The sequence below is a fragment of the Triturus cristatus genome, chromosome 2_1, assembly GCF_964204655.1.
Source record: "Triturus cristatus chromosome 2_1, aTriCri1.1, whole genome shotgun sequence".
Taxonomy (NCBI): domain Eukaryota; kingdom Metazoa; phylum Chordata; class Amphibia; order Caudata; family Salamandridae; genus Triturus; species Triturus cristatus.
Window position 1 is genome coordinate 632,714,395 of NC_140581.1, and position 24,634 is coordinate 632,739,028.

At 45.5% G+C, this 24,634-nt stretch overlaps 1 protein-coding gene across 1 annotated transcript in view; it reads right to left on the reverse strand.

Moving 5' to 3' along the window:
* Window positions 1–24,634, reverse strand: part of LOC146865704 (uncharacterized) — a 632,622-nt gene that overhangs the window by 37,753 nt on the left and 570,235 nt on the right. Inside the window, exon 10 of the mRNA XM_085640187.1 lies at window positions 17,490–17,676. Within this exon, the coding sequence (XP_085496313.1) occupies window positions 17,490–17,676 (187 nt within the window). The remainder of the gene's footprint in view (window positions 1–17,489; window positions 17,677–24,634) is intronic.

The window sequence follows — 24,634 nt, forward strand, 5'->3', positions numbered from 1 at the left end:
GGTGGTATTGGTGGTGGTGGTATTGGTGGGGGTTGGTATTGGTGGTGGTACTGGTATTGGTGGTGGTGGTACTGGTATTGGTGGTGGTATTGGTATTGGTGGTATTGTTGGCATGGGTGGTGGTGGTATTGGTGGTGGTATTGGTTGTATTGATGGTGGGGTATTGGTGGTGGTGGTTTTGGTGGTGGTGTTGGTATTGGTGGTGCTATTGGTGGTGGTGCTGGTATGGGTGGTATCGGTGAAGGTATTGGTGGTGGTGGTATTTGTGGTGGTATTGGTGGTGGTGATATTGGTGGTGGTATTGGTGGTATTTGTGTTGGTGGTGGTATTGGTGGTGGTAGTGGTGGTATTGGTGGTGGTGATGGTGGTGGTATTGGTGGTGGTATTAGTGGTGGTATTGGTGGTGGTATTGATGGTGGTATTGACGGTGGTATTGGTAGTGGTGATATTGGATTGGTGGTGGTGATATTGGTGGTGATGGTATTGGTGGTGTTGGTGGTATTGGTGGTGCTGGTATTGGTGGTGGTAGTATTGGTGGTGGTATTGGTATTAGTGGTGGTGGTATTGGTGGTGGTGGTTGTATTGGTGCTCGTGGTATTGGTGGTGGTGGTATTGGTGGTGTTGTTGTTGTTAATAAAACCAGCTTTTGAAAACAACCTGTCAGGTGGCTTAGTGCAGATGACATGTAACACAGATGTGCTGTTGCCAGCTTCAGCCCATTAGCATACGATTATGTACTAACTGGAATTCACATGACTTAATTAGCTAATTATTTCTAAATCCATTTTACTTGGATGGGGTTGAAACAGACACGAGATAATGCCGTGATTGAAAGTAGGCGCCCGTGTTACGGGGCGGCTGTGCTGCTTAAAAAAACACAAGTGGTTTCAGCTGAAACAGTGCATGTCCGGCCTGCAGTAAGAGAAACTCAATAAAATAAATAGTGCTTACAGACTAAATAATAGATCTGTGTAACAATCGAAGTAAAGGGGCCAGTAGTCATGGGAGGTTACAAATGAAGACAAGCCAGTACTAACAAGCCTATTAACGAATCCGAAGGCAGCATTCACAAATGACAATGACCCAAGCCAATGAAAAATAAGGGCGGAGAGTGGGTGCGGCTTCTCTCTCATACTTTACTACAGCAGTCTTGCAGAGTGAGCAGTGTATGTGCGCTGCCGCTAGGCACGACCAAAAAATGACATTTTGCAAGTTCTGTGTGCGCTAAAGCAGCACACAAAGAAGTTGAAAAACACCATTTCAGATTGTTTATGTGCAGGAAGGGAACCTGCTTAGCAGCACACAGTGCCAGTGTTATGGCCCTCCTGATAGCTGAGTGTAGAGGGTACGATAAAGCGTTGGGCAATGCCAATAGAATATAGCTGGGGAAGTGGGGCAGCTCGGTGTTAAACATACTAATGATGTTGGTAAGGACCTTGGACCAGTATCGGTGTAGTTTGGGGCAGTGCCACAATAAATGGGATAAAGTGCCTGAGTGATTGCAGTGCCTCTAGCACTTATGGTCACTCCCCTTCTTCTACTTAACCAACCTGCAAGGTGTATAATACAAGTAATGGGCGATTTGGAGCAGGGTCTCCCTGCCTGAGACGCTACCAACTGAAGTGCATGCCCGCTGCAGAATGTCAGTTCATTCTTTGTCCAAATATTGGCGCTCCCACCGTGTCCTAAACGGGGAAAACAAGGCTCTCATTAGGTGTTTAAAAGTGCATAAATATCTGACGACAGATGCCTGTCATCCCGCCTCGACAGGAACCAACGTTTAAATGGGGTGAGTTGCCTGCTAGCGCGTGGACGTATCGACGGGTGGGTTACCCAGTGTCGTATTACTACATAATACCAAGATTCAGAATCTGGTAGCCCAGAATCCTGTTGCACCTGCGAAAATTCCAGCAAGGCCTGCACATCGAACAAATCTCCAATGCGTTTGCAATTCACCTCCTGCCACTGAGAGAAGGCTGTTCCATGTAAGTGCTGGGGGGAAATCTGCATTCCTTATGATTGGGGTAAGGGGTGAAATAGGGGTAGAGAGTTGCTTAGGGACACAGAGTCCATCCAATACTCTCATTGTGGCCTGAACCACCGGAGAGATATATACCCTTGGTGGGCGGTATCTTTGTGGAAGCCAAGGAATCTTCCAAATATTAATTCCCGCCACAGCCTGGTCGAAGAAGCACCAATGTTTTTCTGAGTATGGACGTTAACATTCCACCAAAAAATGCAACTGAGATGCCTGGTAGTAGCACAGTAGATGAGGTATACCAAGCCCACCCTTGGCCACTGGGAGGTAAGTCTTGTGCCATTCTTGCACGCTTACCACCCCAAATGAAGACCTCCAGGGAGTGTTGAAGTTTATGCAGCATGGGTGGAGGTGGTTGTAGTGGTATAGCCTGCAATAATATAAGATCTTAGGTAATAGGGACATGTTGGTGGCGGCTATTCACCCCAGCCAAGAAAGTGGGCCCCCATACCAGGATTGTATTAGGGAGCGTGACGTATTCAATAAAGCATTGTGTGACACAACTTTCTCTATGGTTGAGAACAACTGAATGCCCAAATAGGAAATTCCTCATGTAGCCCAAGTGAATGGGAAAGTCGTAACCAGGGAGGCCTAGTCGGCCTGCGAGATGGTGAGATTGAGAGCTTGAGATTTGGTGGTATTCACCTTGAATCCTGAGGCCCTCCCAAACAAATCAGTTCCTCTGGTAGAGGGGGTAGTGATTGGTGGGGTTTAGTAATGGCCAACAGCACATCGTCTGCATACAACACTCTCTTGTGAGGTGGCCCCCCATTTGGACCCATTCAATAAGGGGGTGACCCTGCACATGCTCCGCTACTGGCTCCATATAGAGTGCGAACAGGAGTGGCAAGAGCAGGCACCCTTGTCGTGTTCCCCTAGATATAGGGAAGCATTGAGATAACAAGCCATTAACGTCAACCAGCCCCACCGAGTCGGAGTAACTAGCCCATATCCACTTAAGGAACTGGGGCCCCAGGCCTCTAAAACTAGCTGCAAGAAAGGCCAGTGCACACGATCTAATGCTTTTTCAGCGTCGATTGAGAGAAGCATTGTGGGGACCTGGGATCGTACGGTTTTGTCTATTAAGTGGAATATACGTTTAGTGTTGTCGCCGCACATGTGCCCAGGGATTCAACCCGATTGGTCAGGGCCCACCAGTCCAGGCATGAGCTGCCGCAATCTATGAGTGAGGATCCCAGTGAATATCTTCGCATTGACGCTTAATAAGGATATGGAGCGTTAGGAGCTGCAGAGCTGAGGGTCTTTCCCTGGTTTTGGTAAGACTGTAATGATGGCCGATTTCATGGTCTCTGTAAGGGCACTCTATGAGCTAAAGGAATTCTACATAAAACCGCCTAAATTCCATCGCAATTTCCAAGTCTTGTGTGAGGGGATGTGGGATGCGACCTAGTATGTGGGAGATGCGCTGTGTGTGAGTCTGTACGCAAGTCTATGTGCCAAGAGTCTTCCTGCTTTGTTCCCCCTGCGTGGTATCCTTGTTTCATGCAGATTAGGGCATATTCCGCTGAGTCTATCTAGTGCCTTGAGCTGTTTTATAGCTATAGTAAGTTGGCGTCGTATCTTGTGAGAGCCCACTTGCCTTTGCAACTCCTCCAGCTCAGTCACTTGTGTCTCAAGATCTAGACGTTTGGGCTTCCTGTTAAGTTGTGCCCCTATCACTATACAAGTCCCCCTCACAAGTTAAGGTTAAGGCGCCACATCCTAGCTCTCAGGCAAGTATTGGGAAGGTATAGTGCAATTGTGATAGGGGAGTGATCCAAAATAGAAGCCATCTCAATATCTGCATGTGATACCTCCGGCAAGAAGTGGGTAGATGTCAGGAGATAGTCAATCCTTGCATAAGACTGATGTGCAGCTGAGAAGGAGTAAGCCCTTGTGTTGGGGTTCAACAATCTCCCTATATCAGACAGCCCTGCATCTGTAATCCACTGCAACCGTTGCGGGGAAAATGCTCCTGATGGGCCTGCTCTAAAAGGGGATTGATCTAAGTGCGTATAAGGTACCAGGTTAAAATCTCTGCTTACCAAGTCTTCAACGTCCGGGGTGGTAGGGACCATCCCCATGGCAGGACAGATAAAAAGCTCTTGATGTTCATTGGGTGCATGCAGTCATGTAACTGTAAACGTGTGATGCTGGAGTGAGAGCCTCACAGCAACCATGCGGCCTATAATTTACAAATGTACCTGTAGGACCTGTCCCTGAAAATGAGTAGACAATAAAATCGCCACCTCCGCCTTCTTTCCAGGGCCAGAGGACCAGTGTTGGCGATCGAACCACTTCGACTGCATCCGGCCCCAATCCTTTTTCAGCAAGTGCGTCTCTTGTAAGAGACATATGTCGTGCACTCAGCGGCCCTCAGTTGGGACAACAATGCTATCCTTTTTGCAGGGCCGTTCAACCCTCTGACATTGAGGCTAACTATCTTCACCATGGGTATGGGGGAAAGCATCGGTCATGAAAGCCTGTTAAGGGAGGGGGGTACCCCTGTGTTGCCAGTGGATATGTTGAGGTGTGACAGTGTCATATATGAATGGAGCATACTAACGAATAGAGATAATACAATACAAAAAGACAAACACAACCAAATACACCAACTGGTGTTGGACAGTGGATTGTGTAGTAGGGCTACATGTCGCCGGTCAACCACATCAAGCAACAAGGGGTGTAAAGGATGCGGATCACCTCCACCGCACTCCTACAGGTGTACTCCAAAAACCAGGCAGAATCAGGGTCATGCTGAGATGCCAGTAACGGCGAGAGCTCCCAAGAGGCTTCTATACTCAAGCATTAACAGTTTACCATTGTCCAATTCAATGAGCATGTCAGGGGAGTCCAGACTCTGACTCCGTCAACCATCCGCCTTCTCCGGGAACGGGTCCCATCTAGTGAGGTGCTGCAAAAGGACGATCTCACTCTAAGCTCTCCATTGTGGTTGGTTTGCTCAATCGTTTCTGAGACTGGGAATTAGATGGTTTCCTAGGTTCAAGCCATTGGGAAGTCATCAGGGGTCTCCGGGGATGCGCAGAGTTGTCTTGTTCCAGATTCAACCCTAAGATCATTGCCGCCTCGGACAGGGTACAAACCATGTGCGTTTCTCCCTCCCAAACAAAGACAAGGCAAAAGGGGTGGCCCCACCTGTAGCGGTTCCCTTTGTCTCTCAAAAAGGAGGTCACCAGTTTCATAGTCTGATGGCGTTGGAGCGTGATAAAGGAGAGATCTTGGTAGAGGCGCACTTTAATCCCCTCAAAGAGGACATGGTGCTGATCACATACCTTGGCCATGATAAGTTCCTTCTGGCTGAAATTATGGAGTTCTTTCTCTGCCATCTCCGGAACAATATGGTGGAAAGGTTGCGTTGCAGCACACATTCTTCCAGTCTGCATGCATCTGCCTGTAGTGGAACGCCCTTAATACTAATGTTTGACCTGCAAAATGTATTTTCTAAGTCCTCCAAATAGTAATTGAGGTCAGCATTGCGATCTTTAAGTTCAAGGATCTTATTGCAATATGCTTCCAACTCCTCCACCGCGGCGTGGCAGTTTTTTTCCACCGAATCCACTCGTTGCTCCAGATCACCCATGTCGCTCCGAAGGTCCTTCACTTCCTTAGTCATTTCCATCTTAAGGGTTGCTATGTCATCTCTCAGTGTGCTAAAAAAGGTTTCCATGAATCTGCATGTAACGGGGGCCTCCTCATCTGCATCTTGGCACTTGCCCGGCTTCGGTGGGGAGCGTGTGGGCGAAGAAGGCTCCCTAGTCGATTTGGAGGAGCTCTTAGTAAATTAACCTTTGACTGTGGGATCCTTTTTTGTTCTCGTGGAAGTAATTTTACTCGCCCCTAAGTACTCCGGAAGAGTGTGTGCATGTGGAAGTGAGTGGTCCCCTTCGCTAGTGAACAGTTCTGCCCCTCCCAGGTGGTCAGGCGTCAGAACATCAGCAATATGTCTCACCTCTGCCCCAGGTTCATCAGGTAGAGAGAGACAATAGCACTTCTCCTTCCTCGATAAAAGCCGGAAGTCTCTGATTAAGTATTGCCAAGGAATGATCCCACGGTGCTACGTCCTCTGAGGTTGCCAGCTGGTCTGCTATTTGGTGTGCACAGAGGCCAGTCTACTTTCTCTATAGAATAGGGACCTCACTTTATGGACCCAGTCACCACATCAGTGGATGAGAAGGTGGGAGGGGGCTGCCAGTTCAAATATCTCACATAGGCCACCGTCCGGAGAGGGCTGCTGTAATCCGCCTCACTGGGGTTCCCCTTATGCTGGGACCCGGCCACCTTCTCCATCCTCTTCTCCGGTGCAGGCTTGCCGCTCCCTCCTCCCGTTGACCGAGGTCCTGCGCGGTCTTCGTCACTGTAGGCCACCGCCCCCCAAGCAGAGAGCCTGGCTCCGGTCACTCGGGGGACAAATCAGTGGCATCTCTAGGCTATAATTACCACCAGTCTCCACTTCGCTGCCCAGCACCTATCAATTATCCAGGGCCCACATGCGTCCCAATTCCCTGAGGGCGTTCCCGCAACCACTCCAGTATGCTGGGGCTCACCCCTCGTGGGGCTGCCGTCTCCACCTCTGCCTCCGGTGTAGACTGGTCACTTTCATCTCTTTAGCTGCGCCCGCCATCATGGTGCCCCAGCACCACACCATCTCAGCCCATAGGGGCCCAGACCTCGCCTTTCGGTGAGAGAGGAAGTAAGCCGCCGGTACCCTTCTTCGTGACATGTCGCGGCCCTGGGCTGGTGCAACTCCTCAGATCCCCCTTTCTCTCCATGAGTGCGATGGAGCTCTGCCAGGTAGCTCCTACACAGTCGCCATCTTAGACACACCCCTCTTAAGCAGCCTCTTTGACCCACTCCAAGAAGAGAATTTGCCTTGACTTAAGAAGGAGAGAACACTTCCCTACCCATCTGCAAGGGGTCACTGGAGAGAGTTGTCTCCTTATCTGCCTGGATGTTTGCCAGAATTTTGCTGCAGGACTGGCGGTACCAGTTTTCTGCTGTCTCAAAGGGTCAGAGGCAGTCAGGTTTCTACCAGTAAAGTGTGCTTGCCAAACCTACGCGCCTGAAGTGTACAGATAGTCCACTGACAGGTGAAGCTGTTGCAAGCCTGAAACGATTCTATTCAACCAGTTGGTACCGGTCTTTTCTTATGGGCCTGCAAGATGAGCTGTGGGTTAACTCATGCATATGAAAGAAGTGCATCTCAAAGTCTGAGAATCCAATCCTGAATTTAATAATAATATCTTCATTTTTTTTATATGTAAAACACATTTGGACTATGTGAAAGACTTTCGCTAGAGGAACAACTTTCGCTAGAGGAACAATGCAATCTGCAACTTTTCTTTGAAAAAGAAAATGCTTTGGTGAGCTCATCTTTGTCATTTGTACTCCAATTAGCTATATGATGCAAAATTCAGGACTACCATGGGTCTGCCCAGTCCTAGTATCTAACCTTCTGAAACCCTCATCAGACAAAGGCTTCAGGTTTCACCGCTGAAGATATATTTCCTCAAGAAATGTATATATATCTGTGGCATTTGTACAGCGCAAACCAAGCGAAAAGGCAGCAGCAAAATATTTTGAAGTCTGAGGGTAAGAACATTCAGAGGGAACAACCACCAACTTGCATACACCCTGATCACTTCTGGGCCAAACACATGCAGGATACTCTTTGAATTTGTCAAATTTGTGTTGCAATTCTCCGGTTAAGTTACCACACCTTTTCCCCATGCTTTTTTATTGGGCAAGTTTTTGTTTTTATTATAAGGTTTGATCATTATTATTCATATTCTTCATTTGTGTGACATTGTATTTATTTAATGTTTGGCTTCTTAAACAACCTGATTAAGATCTTTGAAACGATTTACTTCTTATCTGTATTTTAGGTGTCTGGCTGATGCACTCATGCCACATGTATCTTCTTGGAGGACGGCCTTGCTGCTGGAGCCAAGCTTCCAAGGTTAACCCTTGGATTCCTCATACACACGGGTCCCCCTTCGGATCTTGCATTGTTTGGGCCTTGTGGGAGCTCAGTCACAACTCTAGCCAGCTGACTCTTCACACACTACTTCTATTCCTACTCAGAAAACAAAACTATTCAAAACCGATATTCATGTTCAAAACAGAACCCATTTAACTATCAAAAAGCCAGACCCAACCGCACTGTCAATGATTATTTAATATGAATTTTTTGTCAGTTATTGTTTTTCCTGTACCTTTATACTGGTTGCACAGTGCTGCACCACGTGTGGGCGAGGACCGTGCTTTAATACTTCGAAGAAATACGTCATGTATCTAAAACGTTACGTTTTTACTGATAGAAACCTAGACAGCTCTTCACCGGACAAGGTTACAAGATGCACAGATGCCCTAACTCTGCCCTTTCTTATTCTCCTTGGAAAACGCTTACTCGGGAGAAGCTGCAAAGCAGACTTGGCTGTGTGTCTGTGAGTGAGTACGTTGTGTGGAGTATGTTTTGTATGAGTGTTAAAGGACACGTACTCTTCAGGGGAGAGAGGGGGCTGAGAGGGTTGAACTGACCTATAGGGCAATCTGGCAGAGCCAGAAGGGCTGGTCTAACAGGCCAGTTTTTGACTGTGGTCCTGTTTTTGGCCTGTTGGGCTATTGATTTCCCTGATAATACCCAAAACAATGCCTGCAGCAAGCACAGATGCAGGCAGTCACCCAACCTTGCAGAACACCTCTCCAGTGTGTCTTTACACGTTAAAACTGCCCCAAAGGCAAATGTGTGTCACATTTTAGCTGTCTAATTCACTAATGGGAGTCATTTTGTTGGTGCCCTGGTCTTTTTTGTTGTCAGACCCTGAGGGCTGATGCTTTTTGGAATACATTATGTTCAGCGAGTCAGTAATATTAGTTACATGATTGGATTTTCAGTACTTTAGTAGAAAGGTAAGCCAGACATGCTATGTGGGCGATTTTATACTTACAGATGGGCTGGGAGCCGTGTATTCCTTATTTTTATAAAAACTGTGAAAAGTTATTCACACATTGCCTGTGACTCACGTGCAAGTGACTCCGCTCACTAACGCTATCTATCTGCTTGCTAATGAGTTAACACTTGGGTTTCTATGTGTCACAAGATAAAGTCAGACTTCCGGCACTGGCCATGGAGGAAAGCTTCGGTATTTATGCATGTGTGGGGGTTTTAGTAGCACATTTCTAACTGCAAATCAAAGGCACAACAATTAAACCACAGTGTAGCATAACCCCGCAGTCAGAAAGAAATGATGACCAATAAATACAAAGCTAGGCACCAAAACATGAGTAAGATTGGAAGCGAATAATTGATGAAGAAAGTAAAACTGAAAACAGAGAGATGCTAAATAAATACATGCCGCTCTTTAGAAGAATTATGAGGGGTAATAACAAAGTTCAAATGAAACAAGCAACCACCCTACTTTAACCCACATGTTGCTGACAAGCAAGTAAACCACTCCCCACTCAATTATTTGGCCCTTCATTGGGTAAATGCATTACAGAGATATAGGGGGTGATTACAATGGCGGGCGGATAGACACCGCCGGGCCGGCAGTGGCGATCCACCCGCCATCCCAACTGGATTTACCCCTGCCACATTATCATGGTGGGGGTACCGCGGCGGATGGAAAGTCCGTCCGGTGCTTTTGCCACCATGAAAAGGATAGCGGGGATGTGCTTTGATGGCCCATTCCGGGGGTACCTATGGTACCCCCCTTCATTGCAATGCACAACGTGGCAGGCACCGTGCGGTGCCTGCCACGTTGTGTATGGTAATGCACAACATGCCTCTTTGGCATTGCAGCAGGTGCTGCTTACAGCAGCACCCGCCGCAATGTCGAAAATGCGGAATGTGACCGCCAGGGTGGGGGTCGCCTCCTATTTGGCGGTGTGGGACCGCTGCACTGCTGGCGGCCGGTCCCAGCAACGCTTGGGTGGCGGGCGGACTGAAGTCCGCCTGCGTTCCGAATGCGCCCCTTAATTCCTGATAACTGGTTTAGGAGTTATTGTGGCCTTTTATTCACCCTCCGTCTGTCCTCTACATTGGACCAGCCCTTTGCAGTATCCATGGTGTAGAGTAGCGCATCATGTACAGGAGAATGCCTGACATTGCCTTAAGATGCTTCAAAGCAACAACCAAAATACATTTCTTTTCAGGAATCTTACCTGCGAATAGTTCATCCGAGCAGTAAAGGTTCCTACACACATAACTCTCTTCTATCAATTGTTATTTTATTGTTGTTTGTTGGGATAAAAATCTGTGCACTCACAGACCTTGTGCAGTACTTCGACAATGAACTGACACGGTCATAGGACATAGCTTCCTACAGCAGTTTTTGGGTTTCAGATGAGCAACACACTTGGCCCTGAAGTGGTCAGCACAAAATTGGTCTACAGAGCGGAACAACAAGCAATGCATGTGTGAAAATACCCACAAAGGAAGAACAGCCGCCCTTGATTTTCAGAGATTATATTGGTCTGTCTTTTATACATAAATCTCACCTAACAGTTTTTTTTAGAGTAACACTTTACTTTCTGATTTTTTGATCTGCTTTATAGATACCTTTTTCATTTGCTTGGGTACAATATGCTGCTCATGATTGCGAAGTAAAGCTACAAGCTGCTAGCATGCCGACGGTCTGACGAATCAACTGCAATAGCAAACCAGGGTCAGTTTGCCAACGTGCTTGGTCTTGGTGTCTAACCCGTTTATTTCATAGTTCATAGCATAATTATCATAGTTCATAGCATTATCATATTAACATTGAATTGCATGCACGTGTACTTGTAGGTGTACTTTCCAAACAGAAAAACAAGAGGTAAGGTAAGCATAGAATCATGTTTACAAGCAGTCAGCATTCTAAATATAGCCTTCTAGAACAGTGTGACGACAAAATACTATGTTAAAGATAGTTTTCAATCCCTTGTTTTCTTTCGTGGTGCAGATGTACTTACTGTCTAGAAACAGTATTCCCGTTTTCATTGTCATTGCATTTATACAGCACTTGCTACCCACTGACAGGTGTTCGCAGATATTCTCTATTCAGATGACATAAACTGCTGAATTAGGAAACAAAAATGTGCACTTAGGGAGGTAGAAGGCTCCCAGCTAACTGATAAAGCATTTTCTTTGTATAACCTCCTATTTTTGACGATTACCTACCGAAGTGCTCCCTACCTTTTTTCTCAAAGGTTTGTGATTTTTTGGCTTTAAACTAGAAATTATCAAATCAGTGGACATATAGTATAACCAGTTTCACTTTTTAGAAACAATGACAGTAGTTGAAAGAATATGACATCGGTTGTAATTCTTTTTTCTAAAAAGAACCGTATTCCGTTAGTCGCTTTTTTTGTATCAGATCTTTGTTGATTTAAAAAGTAACAACAAAATCCATTAGAATAAGAAAGAAAAAAGCCACTCCATTGTAGAAATATATTGTAATTGTACATACGTGGATAGAATGTGCCAGCATACAGCACTGCATGAATTATGCAGTGTGTCATTGTCTTGCCTTCTTTTTACTCATTCACTCTGCAAGGTCATTACCTTTCTCCTCGCTTAATCAGTAACTAGGCATTCATTAATGTACTGTTAATGCATCCACAGCTTCTGCTGGGGCACTCTAGCCGCATTCACTACTCTTTCTGCGGAAATGTGTTTTCCTTTGTCACTTCCCGTTAGACTCATAGAATAACCGATCAGTTGTCTTCTGCTAAAGAATGACTTCTCACTGACAGTATTCTCTTTGCATATAGGAATGTCCATCATAAGCGCACTGCAGTCTCGCCTGTGCATTTATTTTTCCATTTTATGAATCGGCAGTGTTTATACAGCGCTATCCTGGCCCAAGGTGCAGGTGAGCACTTTCCACAGCAGCAGGGATCATCGGATACAAGTGCGCAAGGTCACAGGGTGCCCCCAAGGTTATCCACATTGTTCAGGAAGGACAGGAGATCTGATGGGAGGGTGGGAGGCAGATGGCTACCTCAGAGGGTAAGGTGCAATCTGGTCGAGTACGCCGAATGGAAGCACGAATAAAGAAAAGAAGTACACTGTTGCTGCAACGGAAGGCATCTTACTTCGAGCATTAGTTCATGCCAGAGCCTTGGGCCTTTGACAGCGGTGGCTGGTTTCTATATTTTATCTCTAACCTCGTTTGGAAGGAGCATCAGGCGGTTCGTAGGCCTTTAGTAAACAAAATTGTCAGCAAGGTGATTCAGAGGGTGAGAGTGCAGCCGCGGCTATTGCCACTATGCAGTGGCAGGGCGGCAGGGCAGCGGAAGCGTCCAACAGGGATCAGGGGTGTGGTGGGGGTTGAATTAATAACATTTTACCATACCTGTTCCTGGGGCCACCTCACGCTTCGATGCTCCACCGTTCTGCTACTCGCGGCAGTCCCTGGGGCAACAGACTCCCCATCCAATCCAGACGCTGCACTTCAGCGTGGGGATTGGGCTGAGCGGGCTGGTTTTACACTCGGCTCAGGCACCGGGAGTCTTTGCCTTTCTCTAACCCGCCTGTAAAATACAGCCGGGTTAGAAACACCTAAGTGCACATGTCTGATTGGCCAGCCTAGGACGGCCGGCCAAACAGACATGCTCACTTAGAACTGCACAACATTCCTCCTCCCATGGTCTAGCCGCTCCCCTCCCTACACGCGCTTGCTCAGAGCCAGCAGCTAAAAACTAAAACAATAGTAAAATATAGTTTTTTATTTCAGCTGCTGGCTCTGAGCTAGTGGGGTGATGCGGAGGAGAGTGCCTATCGTCTATTGGCTTTAAATGTGTTCAGGATAGTGAAAGTTAATTGTGAAGTTGTCTGAGATGAGGGTGAAGTCGTTGAATGCTCTTCGTTCCATGTTAGGAGTGTGGCAGCATGCATGACAGATTTCGCCATATTACAGAAAGTGCCCCAGGGGCGCAAAGGGCGTGTGCGCCTGCTTTGTGCGCCCCCAGGACACTTTGGTATTGAGGAAGGTGCCGCAGGCACTTGTGCGGCCCCTTCTGCAATATAAATAGCGCTGATGCACATGTAACACCAGCCCTATCATTGGAGGGCATCTCCTCATTTGCATGGAGGCGTGGCCCCAAGCAATTGTGGGAATCACTTTGCCTCTGTGCCCGTGCCATGTTATCGACTGGGGGCGCAGAAGCAAAGATGCCTTTAGGAGGTGCACTGAAAGTGTTTCTCAATGAGGTGCCTAGTTTCAGTGCACCTCCCAAAGGCATCCTTCTGGAGGAGAGAAAGGGGTCCCATGGATTCCCCTAGACATCCCCTTGCAGGTGGATGCAGTCACTCACTGCACCCGCCTGCGAGAGGATCTCTCTCCCCTTTTCAAAGTGTAGGCGGGTTGCCGCCTGCACAGTGAAGAATGGAGAGGCTTTGAAGCAGGCGCTTTGTATTTCACAAAATGCGCTACCCCAGTGGCTTCATTAACCCCCCGCTTTTGCAGCTTAAGCGGGGGTGGTGTTGACACTCATAGCCTTTCCTGTCTGCAGCTCTGCAGACAAATGCTCTTAAAAATACTGGACGCCAATAGCAGAGGTTCAAGCAAGTTACAACTAAGAAATGAAGAGAAGAGAGGGAAAGAAAGAGAGAGAGAGAGGGCTGGAAGGAAGAGTGAAATGAAGGGCTTATGAAAATAAGGAGGAAACTGACGAGAAGGAAGGGTAACAAGCATTGGCATAGCCAATAGGTCTCGCTTTTGGGACCTTTATAAGTATTTACTTTTGCAGCACAATATCCTTGGTGCAACAACATCAACTGTTTCATGGCTAAATACTTATAAGGTACCAAAAGCGAGACCTATTGACTCAGCTGGGGGACACATCCCAAGGACCAATGGGCCAAAACAAACATTGCTCCTATTTGTTTTAGAAGGCCGGGCAAGGATCCTGAATAGCAGAACACGCATCTGTCATTTAAGAGCCTGAACACACCATGCCACATATCGCAACGCATTTCTGTACTTTCAGAAAGACAATCGCACACTCTGCACTGAACATGGGGAAACTTTCCTTCACTGCAATAGCAACGTGAACCCGAAATTCAAAGTAATCATTTGAAGGAAAGGATGATATAACGAGCCAAATTACATCCTACCTCTCTTTACAACAGAAATATGCTTAAGAAGCAAACACGACAAAAAAAATGTATACCGTAAATTACCAGAAACATGAAAGAGGTGCAACATTTTACAGAGATGACCTGGACTAATACTAATGAAAGTGCACATTAATACAGTGCAGTTTAAAATTAACTCTCTACCAACAGGGCAGCCATTTTAGTGCACATAACACTTAGATACAAGTCTATTCTAAAGGTGTAAAAAAATCAAAATGTCATCTTTGTTGAAAGCACAATGGAGGCATTTACAAGAGATGTGGCATGCAATGTTGTGGATGTAAATAAAAGGTGACCTATCTCAATGAGCGGATCTGCAAAGAAACCGAGTACATTACACTCCCAATCGAGCCTACGAGGCTGTGCCAAAGTAGGAGGAAAACCAATACAATCGGGAATAGGTGTTCCAATGAAATTAGTATTATATACATTTCTCATTAATACCAAATCCCTCTCAGGCCAAGTCTATATTCCATTTTAGAAGAGGAAGCCTGAATTTGAAAGAATGCGCCAAAAAAATAAAACGTGCTATCGAAGAGAACACAAAGACAACGAGAAAAGCAAGTCATGGAAACAGATAACAATAGGAAGTAATGTGTAGGGAGCAGATGCAAGACAGTGAAGGTAAATGAGCGATGAACTATTAAGACAAACCTAATCAGGCTATACACTGATAAGGTGTGAGCCGAGGCTGCTCAAGACAAAGTAACTAACGTGACCTGCCAAGAAGACCTAGCTTTTCAGTGGGGAGACAAAACTCTGCAAACTAAAAAGAGGACGATGTGAGATAAGAAGGCATGCACATGGTATTTCCCCTGTGAAAATGTTATTTAGTTTCATATGTGTACTCCTCTAGAGCTCCGTCACTAGTAGTTAGAAATATCACTATATTTAAAACACAATTACGAGGACGGCGCTGAATCTCAAGTGCTTCTAAGATACTAGTTATGACATTCTCTGTAATGCTATAGATGCCCTTCCAACACTCTCAGGCATTTGCGAGGGATTTCACACAGAAATTAGACACAAGCATAAGGAAAGGTAATGGAAATTGTTAGAATTAACACGCATCTATCAGACGAGAGAAAGCGAAAGTGATGGGAGGGATGTGCTCTGTGGTGGGGAGGGGCATAGCGAGGCGCTTGGGAGAGCAAGGCTTAATGAGCCATGAAAGCCACATGGCGGCTGCGCGCGTGCATGCGCTCGTGAACGCAAGCTTGAGGCCAGGAAAAGATTGTGGTAGCACTTTGAAAAGCCACTAACTAAATGTCTCGCAGAGCAGCGCATGCGCTGGCTCAGCCAGCCCTAAAAAGGATGAACGGATAGATGCAAGGGCAAATGAACTGATGGATGTAAGGATAAAACAAATGAAAGAAAGTGGCTGGAATGATAAAAGTCTGGATGAATGGGTAAATGGATGAATGGTCGCCTGGATGGAGGTGTGGAAGGAAGGATTGCTGGATTGATAAAAGGAGGGTGAATGGGTGGATGGATGAAGAAGAATTGATGGATGAATGAATGAATGGTGAAAAGGAAGTGTGAGCGGAAGGATGGATGATGGAAAACTAATAATGAAAGGGTGGATGGATGGAATGGTGAAAGGAGGGATGAAAGTAGGAAAAGATGGATAGATGAATGTATACATGAATGGCTTAAAGTTGAACGGAAGGGGTTAATAAATGACCTCATCTAGAGTCGGTAGGCCTAACTCGCTTCGCCTACCCAATGACATTCGAGGTATGGATCAAAGTGGAGGGTATTATAATTTGCTGGCTACTCCCTTGCGCTGCCCTCACGGCAGCACGAGTTTGTGACTGTTTCGGGGGCAGCACATTCATGGTCATACAGTGCATTTTTCCTGTTTGCACATGGGGCATCTATTTAAAGGTGCACTGTGGTGCGAACAGGGAAAGTGCACTGTATATCTGAGACAGCCCCAGGATGATACTGGTCAAGCCTGTGAATGGGTTTGCTGACATCTAAGATAAGAGCGTGTATGTATAGTTGACTGCAGTTCGGAGGTAGAAAGTGTTTGATTCCGAGTGAAATGATCAAACGATCCCACACTTTTTGGACTTAAATTCACATTAGAGATGCATTTCAAGTGCACTTGTATTCGCCAGGTAACATCAGCAGTTGTGCATGGGCTGCAGACAGCACAGCTTGGAAGCAACATGCATTAGTCCGGTAACTTCGGAAATTGGTGCATGCTGCAGACAGTACAGCTTGGAAGCAACATGCATTAGTCAGGTAACTTCTGAAATTGGTGCATGCGCTGCAGACAGCACAGCCCGGACACACCGAGCAGGGGTTGCAGAACTGTGTTTCCGAGCTGCTATGTCCAGAGCAGATGCACTCATTTTCAGAGTTAATGATTTAGTGCTTGTGCTGTAGACAACATGATTTCTTAAAACTGTATGTACTCATTTCCAGGATGTACAAAAGGCATTCATAATACAGACGCGGGCAATGAAACAGGACCTGGGCGGAGTCTGCAGGAGAGGACAGGATGTGGCCGCAACTGGAAGTCAGAGAGCAGGCAGCTCTCATTTGATTACAACTTGTAAGTAAAAAAATTCCCAAGTGCGAAAAATTGTGAAAATATTGTTTCTGGGATGAAACAGGGTGGAGGAGAGCACAGTTGGTGGGAGATTTATTTTAAGTTTGAATGTGCCTGTGAAAATGTACTGACCCCACGCTCTCCTGCTTAAGAAAAGCACTGACCCTTCATGTGACTAGGAACAATGTTTTTCTCTGGCCCTCCTGTATGCTTTGTTTTAGTTTCCATGGCAATTAAATGCTTAGGGGCATATTGATCATTGTTTTGCATAAACCTTTTGCCCCGGAAGGGGGTGCAAAGGTGATGCAACACTTAGAATGACATTTAACAGGCGTGGCCCTGCGTGGGCTGGTAAATGTGGAGTAACACATAGCAGCACATTAAGTCATTGCCTTGTGTTACTCTGCCGCAGGGAGGCATTTCACGTCTGGAGCGTGGGTGTTCCCAGGCATCCACCCATGGATTTTGGCGCATTCCCTGATTTACCAAGACAAGTACACCTGGGAATGTGTTAAAATGCTGCACCTCCCCGGGGGAGGTGTAACGGGGAACAATGTTAAATAAGGCACATTCCTGCCCTCTCGCTTTCATGCAGCAAAGTGGCCTGCTGCGATGCGTGAATATTTGATAAATATGCCCCCTACTTTTTGTGTACTGTTAACTTAGGCTACTTCTTACATGATATATTCATAGCTTTGCACTTGTTGACTCGGCCTTAACAATGTACACTGTTCACTTTGGTGACCTACCTTGGCCGTGCGTCGCACGCATGCTGGCGTAGAAGTACAAGCAGCCGTCCTTCAGGATGCAGTAGTGTGGCACCCACACATCCTTGTTCCTGTCCAGCTGGTGAAGGAGACCCAGGCACTCTGGATTTTTGATCGCCAGTGGGGGGAGGCTGTTGTTATGCAGGGTGACATCTACCCACACATGGTTCTACAAGTAATGCATAAGATAAAAAAAAGAAAAATATTGTTACATAACTAACTGTAGTGACTCTGCAAATAAGTGGTCTAAACTTGAAACGTATGGCCTCTTGCTGACAGAATATTGCCTCCACTCTTGTTTGGGTGATTTCGTATGTAAATCATTGGTATGATGTCCATTACAACAGTAGGTCTGAGAAGAATATACTGATAATACACAGATATCTCGAGTCGGCATGCCTGGTGTTTCTGCAAGATTCCCCTTGTCTATGGTCTGTTAATGGGGCACGTACACCACAACTAAAAGTCCTGCTCTCGGCTCTGTACTTACGATGAGAATTGCTTCTACAGTTCTGGTAATTGCTACAACTCTGAGATGTTAAGGACTAAAAGCCGGTTTGGCCCTGCCTCGCCCACGCACCACTCAGCGGATTAATACATTGTGCGTTAGCAGAAAGAATGCCAGGGGAGAGGGGCGGGTCACGGAAGTGCAGGCGGTACAACATGCATTAGCGCTGCCCGTCATTTGTGCTTGAGAGCGAGTGATGCTTTCAAGAAGATGGGATTGGTAATCAGGCCGACAGGGGACATTAAAGGGGTTGGCATGGGCAGGTATGAGAGCGCCTTCTTTCCAGCTGTAAGACCCGCTGATACTTAGGACGTGACAGTACCTCCGGGTTTGTGTTTTGTTCCTTCATGCCAATCGCTGCTCCGAAGGTGTAACTGTTATAAGGCGCCCTGCATGCTGCTGTGATGTGCTCTGCTCCATTTTCTGAACTACGAGCTGCACGTGGGGTTCACAAGTCACTGCTTTGAACTTCAATTAATGTTTCCAATGTTCCTTTTGAAGGACAAGACGTGTGACATCTGCAACTCGGTCAATTCTTTGCATTATGATTCTGATCGAGCTATGTGAGACCACTGTTGTGTATGAAACAAGCATGAGACAAAGCACTCACCCAAACTCAACCCCAAACCTACACAAATGCGCACAAAATCCACAATGGGGAAATGGCTGGAGCATTGGACATGGCAGGGTTGCACGCTTGGTCGATTGTGATGGAAAGGACTATCCGGGCCGACCTATCGCCATGATTTACAGGCTATGAGTGCAGAATTAAATCACATTAAATCACAATGTTGTACCTCAGCTTGAGCCTTCTTAATATTAAGTCTGAAATGCTTCCACTGTCACCTGGTCGCAGCCAGAATTAATGTCTAATTCTTGTGCGTTATTAGGCTATTTTGCACTAGGGACTGGTTTAAATACAGACTTGACCGTTCATTGCATCTAATGGAAAAGACTCTGGCGAGCGAACACTCAGTACATTTGTACTTGAGAAAGGAACCCCTCTATGCACAATTCATATTGACGTACATCTGGGAAGCTGGTGCATGATGGAGAGAGAAAGAAAACTCTCGTCAAATAATGTATCTACATTGCTGCTTTAATAAAGTAAATATTGAAATCTATATTATAACAAAAAACAGTGCTAGATGGCCACCCTCGCGTGGGCATGTGTGCGCATGCACTCGGCAACCTATTTACAATGGCATTGATAAATCAAAAGACAACACTTACTTAATGGTACCTCTTGCGTCCGAATGCATGCACATGAAGAGATAGTCATCTTTGAATCCTTTTTGTTGTACTTATTAAAAAACATTCACAGGAATCAAGAATGGGCAAAGTCAATGTCTTGACAGCCAAAGCCAGGACTATTGGCTTTACATATTCTTAGAATGTTTTACTTCTAAACTGTGCTGTGCAAGGTTCCCTACTTGCACACAGTCACTGTCTTCTGCAGTTCCTCCAGCAGGCAGCTCAGGACTCTTTTTTTGTTTTAAAAGTATTTTTCAAAATGTATTTTTGAAATTCTTGTTGCACGATTTACAAAACATTTCTGAACACTGCAATTGCACTTAGGTGTCGAAAGGTATAAACTCCCTGAAAGGTGCAACTTTATTGGCTTGGCAAACTTTTTCAGCACATTACATTACAGGTATATATGATGTGGAACAAATAAATATCATGTCCTCAATCAGCAGCCTGGAGGAACCTTGAATAATAGAGGATCAGTATTAACGTTTGTATACGACTAGCATGGAACGCGCAAATGATTTCCGTTTTATGAATGAATATACACAGTTCATTCATTGATGAACTCCAACTTTTCTTCAAGCACATTTACAGCCACGATGCAGTTGTCTCACCATCCCTGCAGATGCAGAGCAGGTAGTGCCTCCACACATCTGATCAACAACTAATGCTGTGTTTTGATGTCACATATGCTGAGTACGTACACTATTTGTACAATGTACGGAAAATAAAGTGGCCTGGCAGTTCGGGCTGCACTGTTAAACAGGGCCAAGCCTGATTTGCATATGGCTGGGTCCAAACTGGAATGGCGTGGTGAGCAAAATAACGATGGATTAAACCCAGATCTGTGACTGGGGTGAATGTTTGACTATGTTCAACATTCCGTCCATCATCTTTTTGTGTCAGTAAATAAAGTAGCAATGAGGTCACACTTTCAATTGCCTTCGGGCAAAATTGCAACCATGTATCACCACATGCTCAAGCAGCAGGCAAGAAAGCAACACAATAAAAAACAGAACCCCAGTTTAAAAGAATAGAGCAAAAATTATGAAGCAAAACAACACCAAAATGATCAACATCAGATAAAGGTAACAGAAGATATTAATTTGAAAACATTGAAGGCAAAAGCATTTAGAAAAAGTAAAGCACCAAGGTAGGGTTTCAGTTCGTATTTGACCAGGACAAACGCAATGGAACGGAGATCGTAGCCCTGGTCAAAGTTTTTACCATAGGGCACAGTCTTCTTTTTAGGAGTTAAAATCTTGCAGCCGAACAAAGTCCACGGCTGAAGCAGGTGAGCATCCTTTGCAGTCAGATATTTCATCATCGATATCCCACTGAAGCCACTGGTTTTGGCTTTACAAGTTCCTAATTGGACAAAGCTGGATTGCATAGCTGCTGAGGTTGCTTCGCTGCTGGAACTGATTTTCTGCCTCATCTCGGTTCTATGTTTTGCCGTCAGACTTAGTTGCTGAGGCCAGCAGGGCTCCACAAGCTCTGATACCTTTACCACATGGTCATGCGGAACCAGTTTTCAGTGCAGCATAAAGCTCCACGTGGGATAAACCAGTTTTTCTTCCCCCCAAAGGGCAAGCCTCTGATACTTGTCCTGCCTCCCAGGAGGTGAAACGGAGTTCCACTTTAATCCAACTGCTGCGAAAGGTCTTGTCGCTTCTACTGCACCTGGGTTCTCAGGGCAGGCTTCAAGCCACCAGGCCTTTCACCAGTCAGGGTTTCTGCAGGGTCTACAGATCAGTTAACCATACTTAGAAATGCCCATCAATTGTTTTCTTTCCTGAAAGGGAATTTGTTTCAGAAAACACAAAAAAATCAATGGTCCTGATGTGCAGGACGTTTTCTGCCTCTGGGGGGGGCACAGTGGCATTAATTGATTTCCAAAACCCACCTGCCTTCTACTATGGTAACAGACAAGAAAACTAAGTGATATTTGCCTTGCTGACCACCTCTGTGACCTGGCAGACCTTTGCAGACAGGCAACTATGTCCAAGCAGGGAAACTGTGGGTGTGGTTTGTGGGCACCCTGTGTTTTGGTAGATGCACACTCTAAAGGCTCTAGAGGTTCAGCAGGTAAAGCCACTGAAGGTAATGCTTGGGCCTGATTGGTATCAAATATGGTCCTAGTCAACATATACATCCTTTAGAATTGGCAAATCACACAATAGTTATTTCTGACAGAAAATTTAATGCCATCTACATCCTGTTCATTATTTTTTAAATGTTGTACTTTGTTTTTACAGGGACAGCTCCTTTATTATTAGCTCCAGTTAAAGTATTTATGTGCTCATTGCGTTTGGCATTTTTATTTTGTAAATCATACATTTGGCTTTCATAATTTTTCTTCCTGATTTCTGACATAACAGTTTTATTGTTTTTAGTACAGACAAACAGTACAAACAGTAAATGAAGAGATAGTGGTTACATGGAGCATTAAAGCTGTGCAGCGGATGCACATTATTATATCACTGGTATAAGGCAATTTAGTCAACCGAAACAAATCCATAAGCATAGTAGTAAAGATCTTGACAGGAAGCCCGAGGGCTCCATATTCTCATATATTTCTTCTCACAACCCCTCCACTTGTATATCATACATTCGGCCACGGAACAGTAGCGCATACCATTTATCTACTCGTTGACTGGTGGAGATACTGATCGTTGGCTAATTCCTTTCCATCTGGACATCAGCCTGGTGGCAAGATGTATAGGTATGTATACCTTCCTGCACAAAACGAATCCTGTTTCTATGTGTGCTGCAGAATGCAGCACAATTGGAAAGAGGAAATAACGAGGAAAAGTAAGCAAATTTCTCCTTGTTATGCCATTGTCAACATAGCATACCATTTTGGTGCAATCCCATGTTTACTGATTTCAGTAAATTTAGGATTGCTTAAAATTTCACGGATGGATGCATGGGAACACCCATGCACCCATCCATGGAACACCTGTCACTATGATATGTAACTCAATATAGTGCAAGCCATTTCTTTACGTAGTCATGGAAGGTGGAGAAAATCACCCGTTACGTGGCTTTGTAAATCTTACTGAAGCCTTTGCGTAATCCTTGCGTCACCATGCACGACACTAGGACAGCGCAACCAGGGGGCATTTTTACAAAAGTTTCATGCAATTCAGGACAGCAGGCAAATTTGCAGCACTGTATTGTGTAAAAAGGAGAGAGGAGAAATGTGCCATATCTACTAAGAATTGTCACACTTCTGCTCCTCCTAGCACTGCACACTGGGTGCTGTCTAGCGCCATTGCAAGCACCCTTGCGGCGATTCTTTTTAATTGACCGGTAGTGAGACGTAGGGGGCAATAACGGCAGTGGTGGACTACCCTTGAAATTTGTGGCTATAGAGTGACACCCCCTCCTCCTCCTGGGTTTAGTACAAGTAGTCTAAACATTTGATAGAATTGAATGTGAAAATAAATTGTATTGGCATCCTCATTGTGAAGCTTATTTGGCATGCAGGCTTTACATAAAGGCATTTCTTGTTATAACAGAAGTAAATCATAAAGGAGTGAATCCACTCTCATGAGTGGTATCTACACACCTGTGAAACCCATGGTTTCCCACAAAACTCATGTTTTTTCTAAAATGACTGCCACCTACTATAGTTTATATTAGTAGTAAGCTTCATCATTGAGTCCTCACCCAGATACACCTGGGTATCTGGGTGGGCTCAAACTTGAAAGAATGCAAGGGAGCTCTTAGTGGTGTTTTTTATGGGGGCATCTTATATCTAAATTTACCTCAGGGTAACTAAACTGAAAAATTTGATTTTATTAAAGACTTTTTAATTGGACCCCTGGCAAGAAATAATAAGAGACATGATGTTCTTAGAGTTCATTATGTACTGCAACATTTCATGTCCACATGTTTCAGCCTTAGAAAATGCCAAAAATGGTCAGTTGGCTTTTTTCAAAACCAAGCTGCAAGAAGATCTCTCTGCTACCCTATTTAGGATATTATTATTCTTGTTTGGTCAGGTTCATGCACCTAAATCTGTGCAACATCACTCAAAATCACACATTCGTAACTGCATGCCACACCTATTTTTAACACACATCCTGAGGCACTTCCACAGTTATTTCATTGGTTCCACACTTCCTGAGGTACCTCCTCAGTTATTAAATTGGATCCTGTTTGTTCCTTATGGTAACTGAGGCATCTGGCTATTCCAGGATGATCCATTCTGCCCACTTCCACAATTGCAGAACCCCTCCCTGGTCATACAAAGCTCCCTAGCCCAACCCAGAGGTGTGGCTAACAAGGGGGCTGCAACCCCCCTGGAAAACCGGTTTGACAACAGGTTTCCCCTCTCCCTCATAGGTGTCAACTAGTCTGCCTAAACAATGTGGATCCCTCTCTTCCAAGTGTTCCCCATTTGCCCTTCGAAGACGGCTTCAGTTTTGAAGCTCGCCTTTTGGGCCAGCACCAATGTGGCTTCCTGTGGGAGGGAGGCAACACCTCTCACCAGTGCAGGCCCTATTGTCCCCTTTCCTGGGAGTCATTAGCACGACTCCCCAGAAGGGCAAAAAGCTGTCTTGGGTTCAAACTCCAGGTGCAACTGTTATGGACACAGGAGACTGAAGGCAACAAAGTGGTAACTTTGTTAAAGTTGGACACTGTAACTTGTTACATTAATTTCGACGTGAGAACCAAGTCACGCTAAATGCAACAAGTTGTTTGATACCTTGAAGTATCAACTTTGGTTGCAGCGTTCAGGAGTTAGCACAGCTGAGTGATCAGCATATAAACTTGTACTCACCAACAGTGCCACTAAGCATTCCACAGTAAAAACAATAGCTTTCAGTTGTTACTGTTAGATCACATTATATAAAATTACATGTTCTGCCCATGAAATATTCCTCACCCTCCTTAGGGCTCATTAGGCCTGCCATAGGGATGACTTACATATGTTTCAGGGGGACCGTTGAGTTTGCCATGGCTTTTAAATGGCAAGGTTGAGCTAGCAGCTCAAAACTGCCCTTCAAGTCTCCAATAGAGGACTGGAGACTCATTTTACTCTTGTCACATCCAGGGTGGCATAACCAGTGCTTCAATCCCTTGTTGTGGGGGGGGGGGGGGGGGGGAGGGCTCTCTCTAACTTACAGGACCTGGGTACCATATTCTAGGGACTTACAGGTTAGGTAGTCGATGCCAATTGGGTGTAGCCAATGTAACCAGCAGCAATAGTCAGAAAAAACTTGGTGGTGACAGTCAAAAAGGGAATTTCCCTACAACACATACATAGATTAAGAGCCTTTGATGTGTGTTCTGTGTAAAGTCAACTTGCTGACATGAAAAATCACAAAATCTCCGGATCTGGGAAGGGTATGCCAGA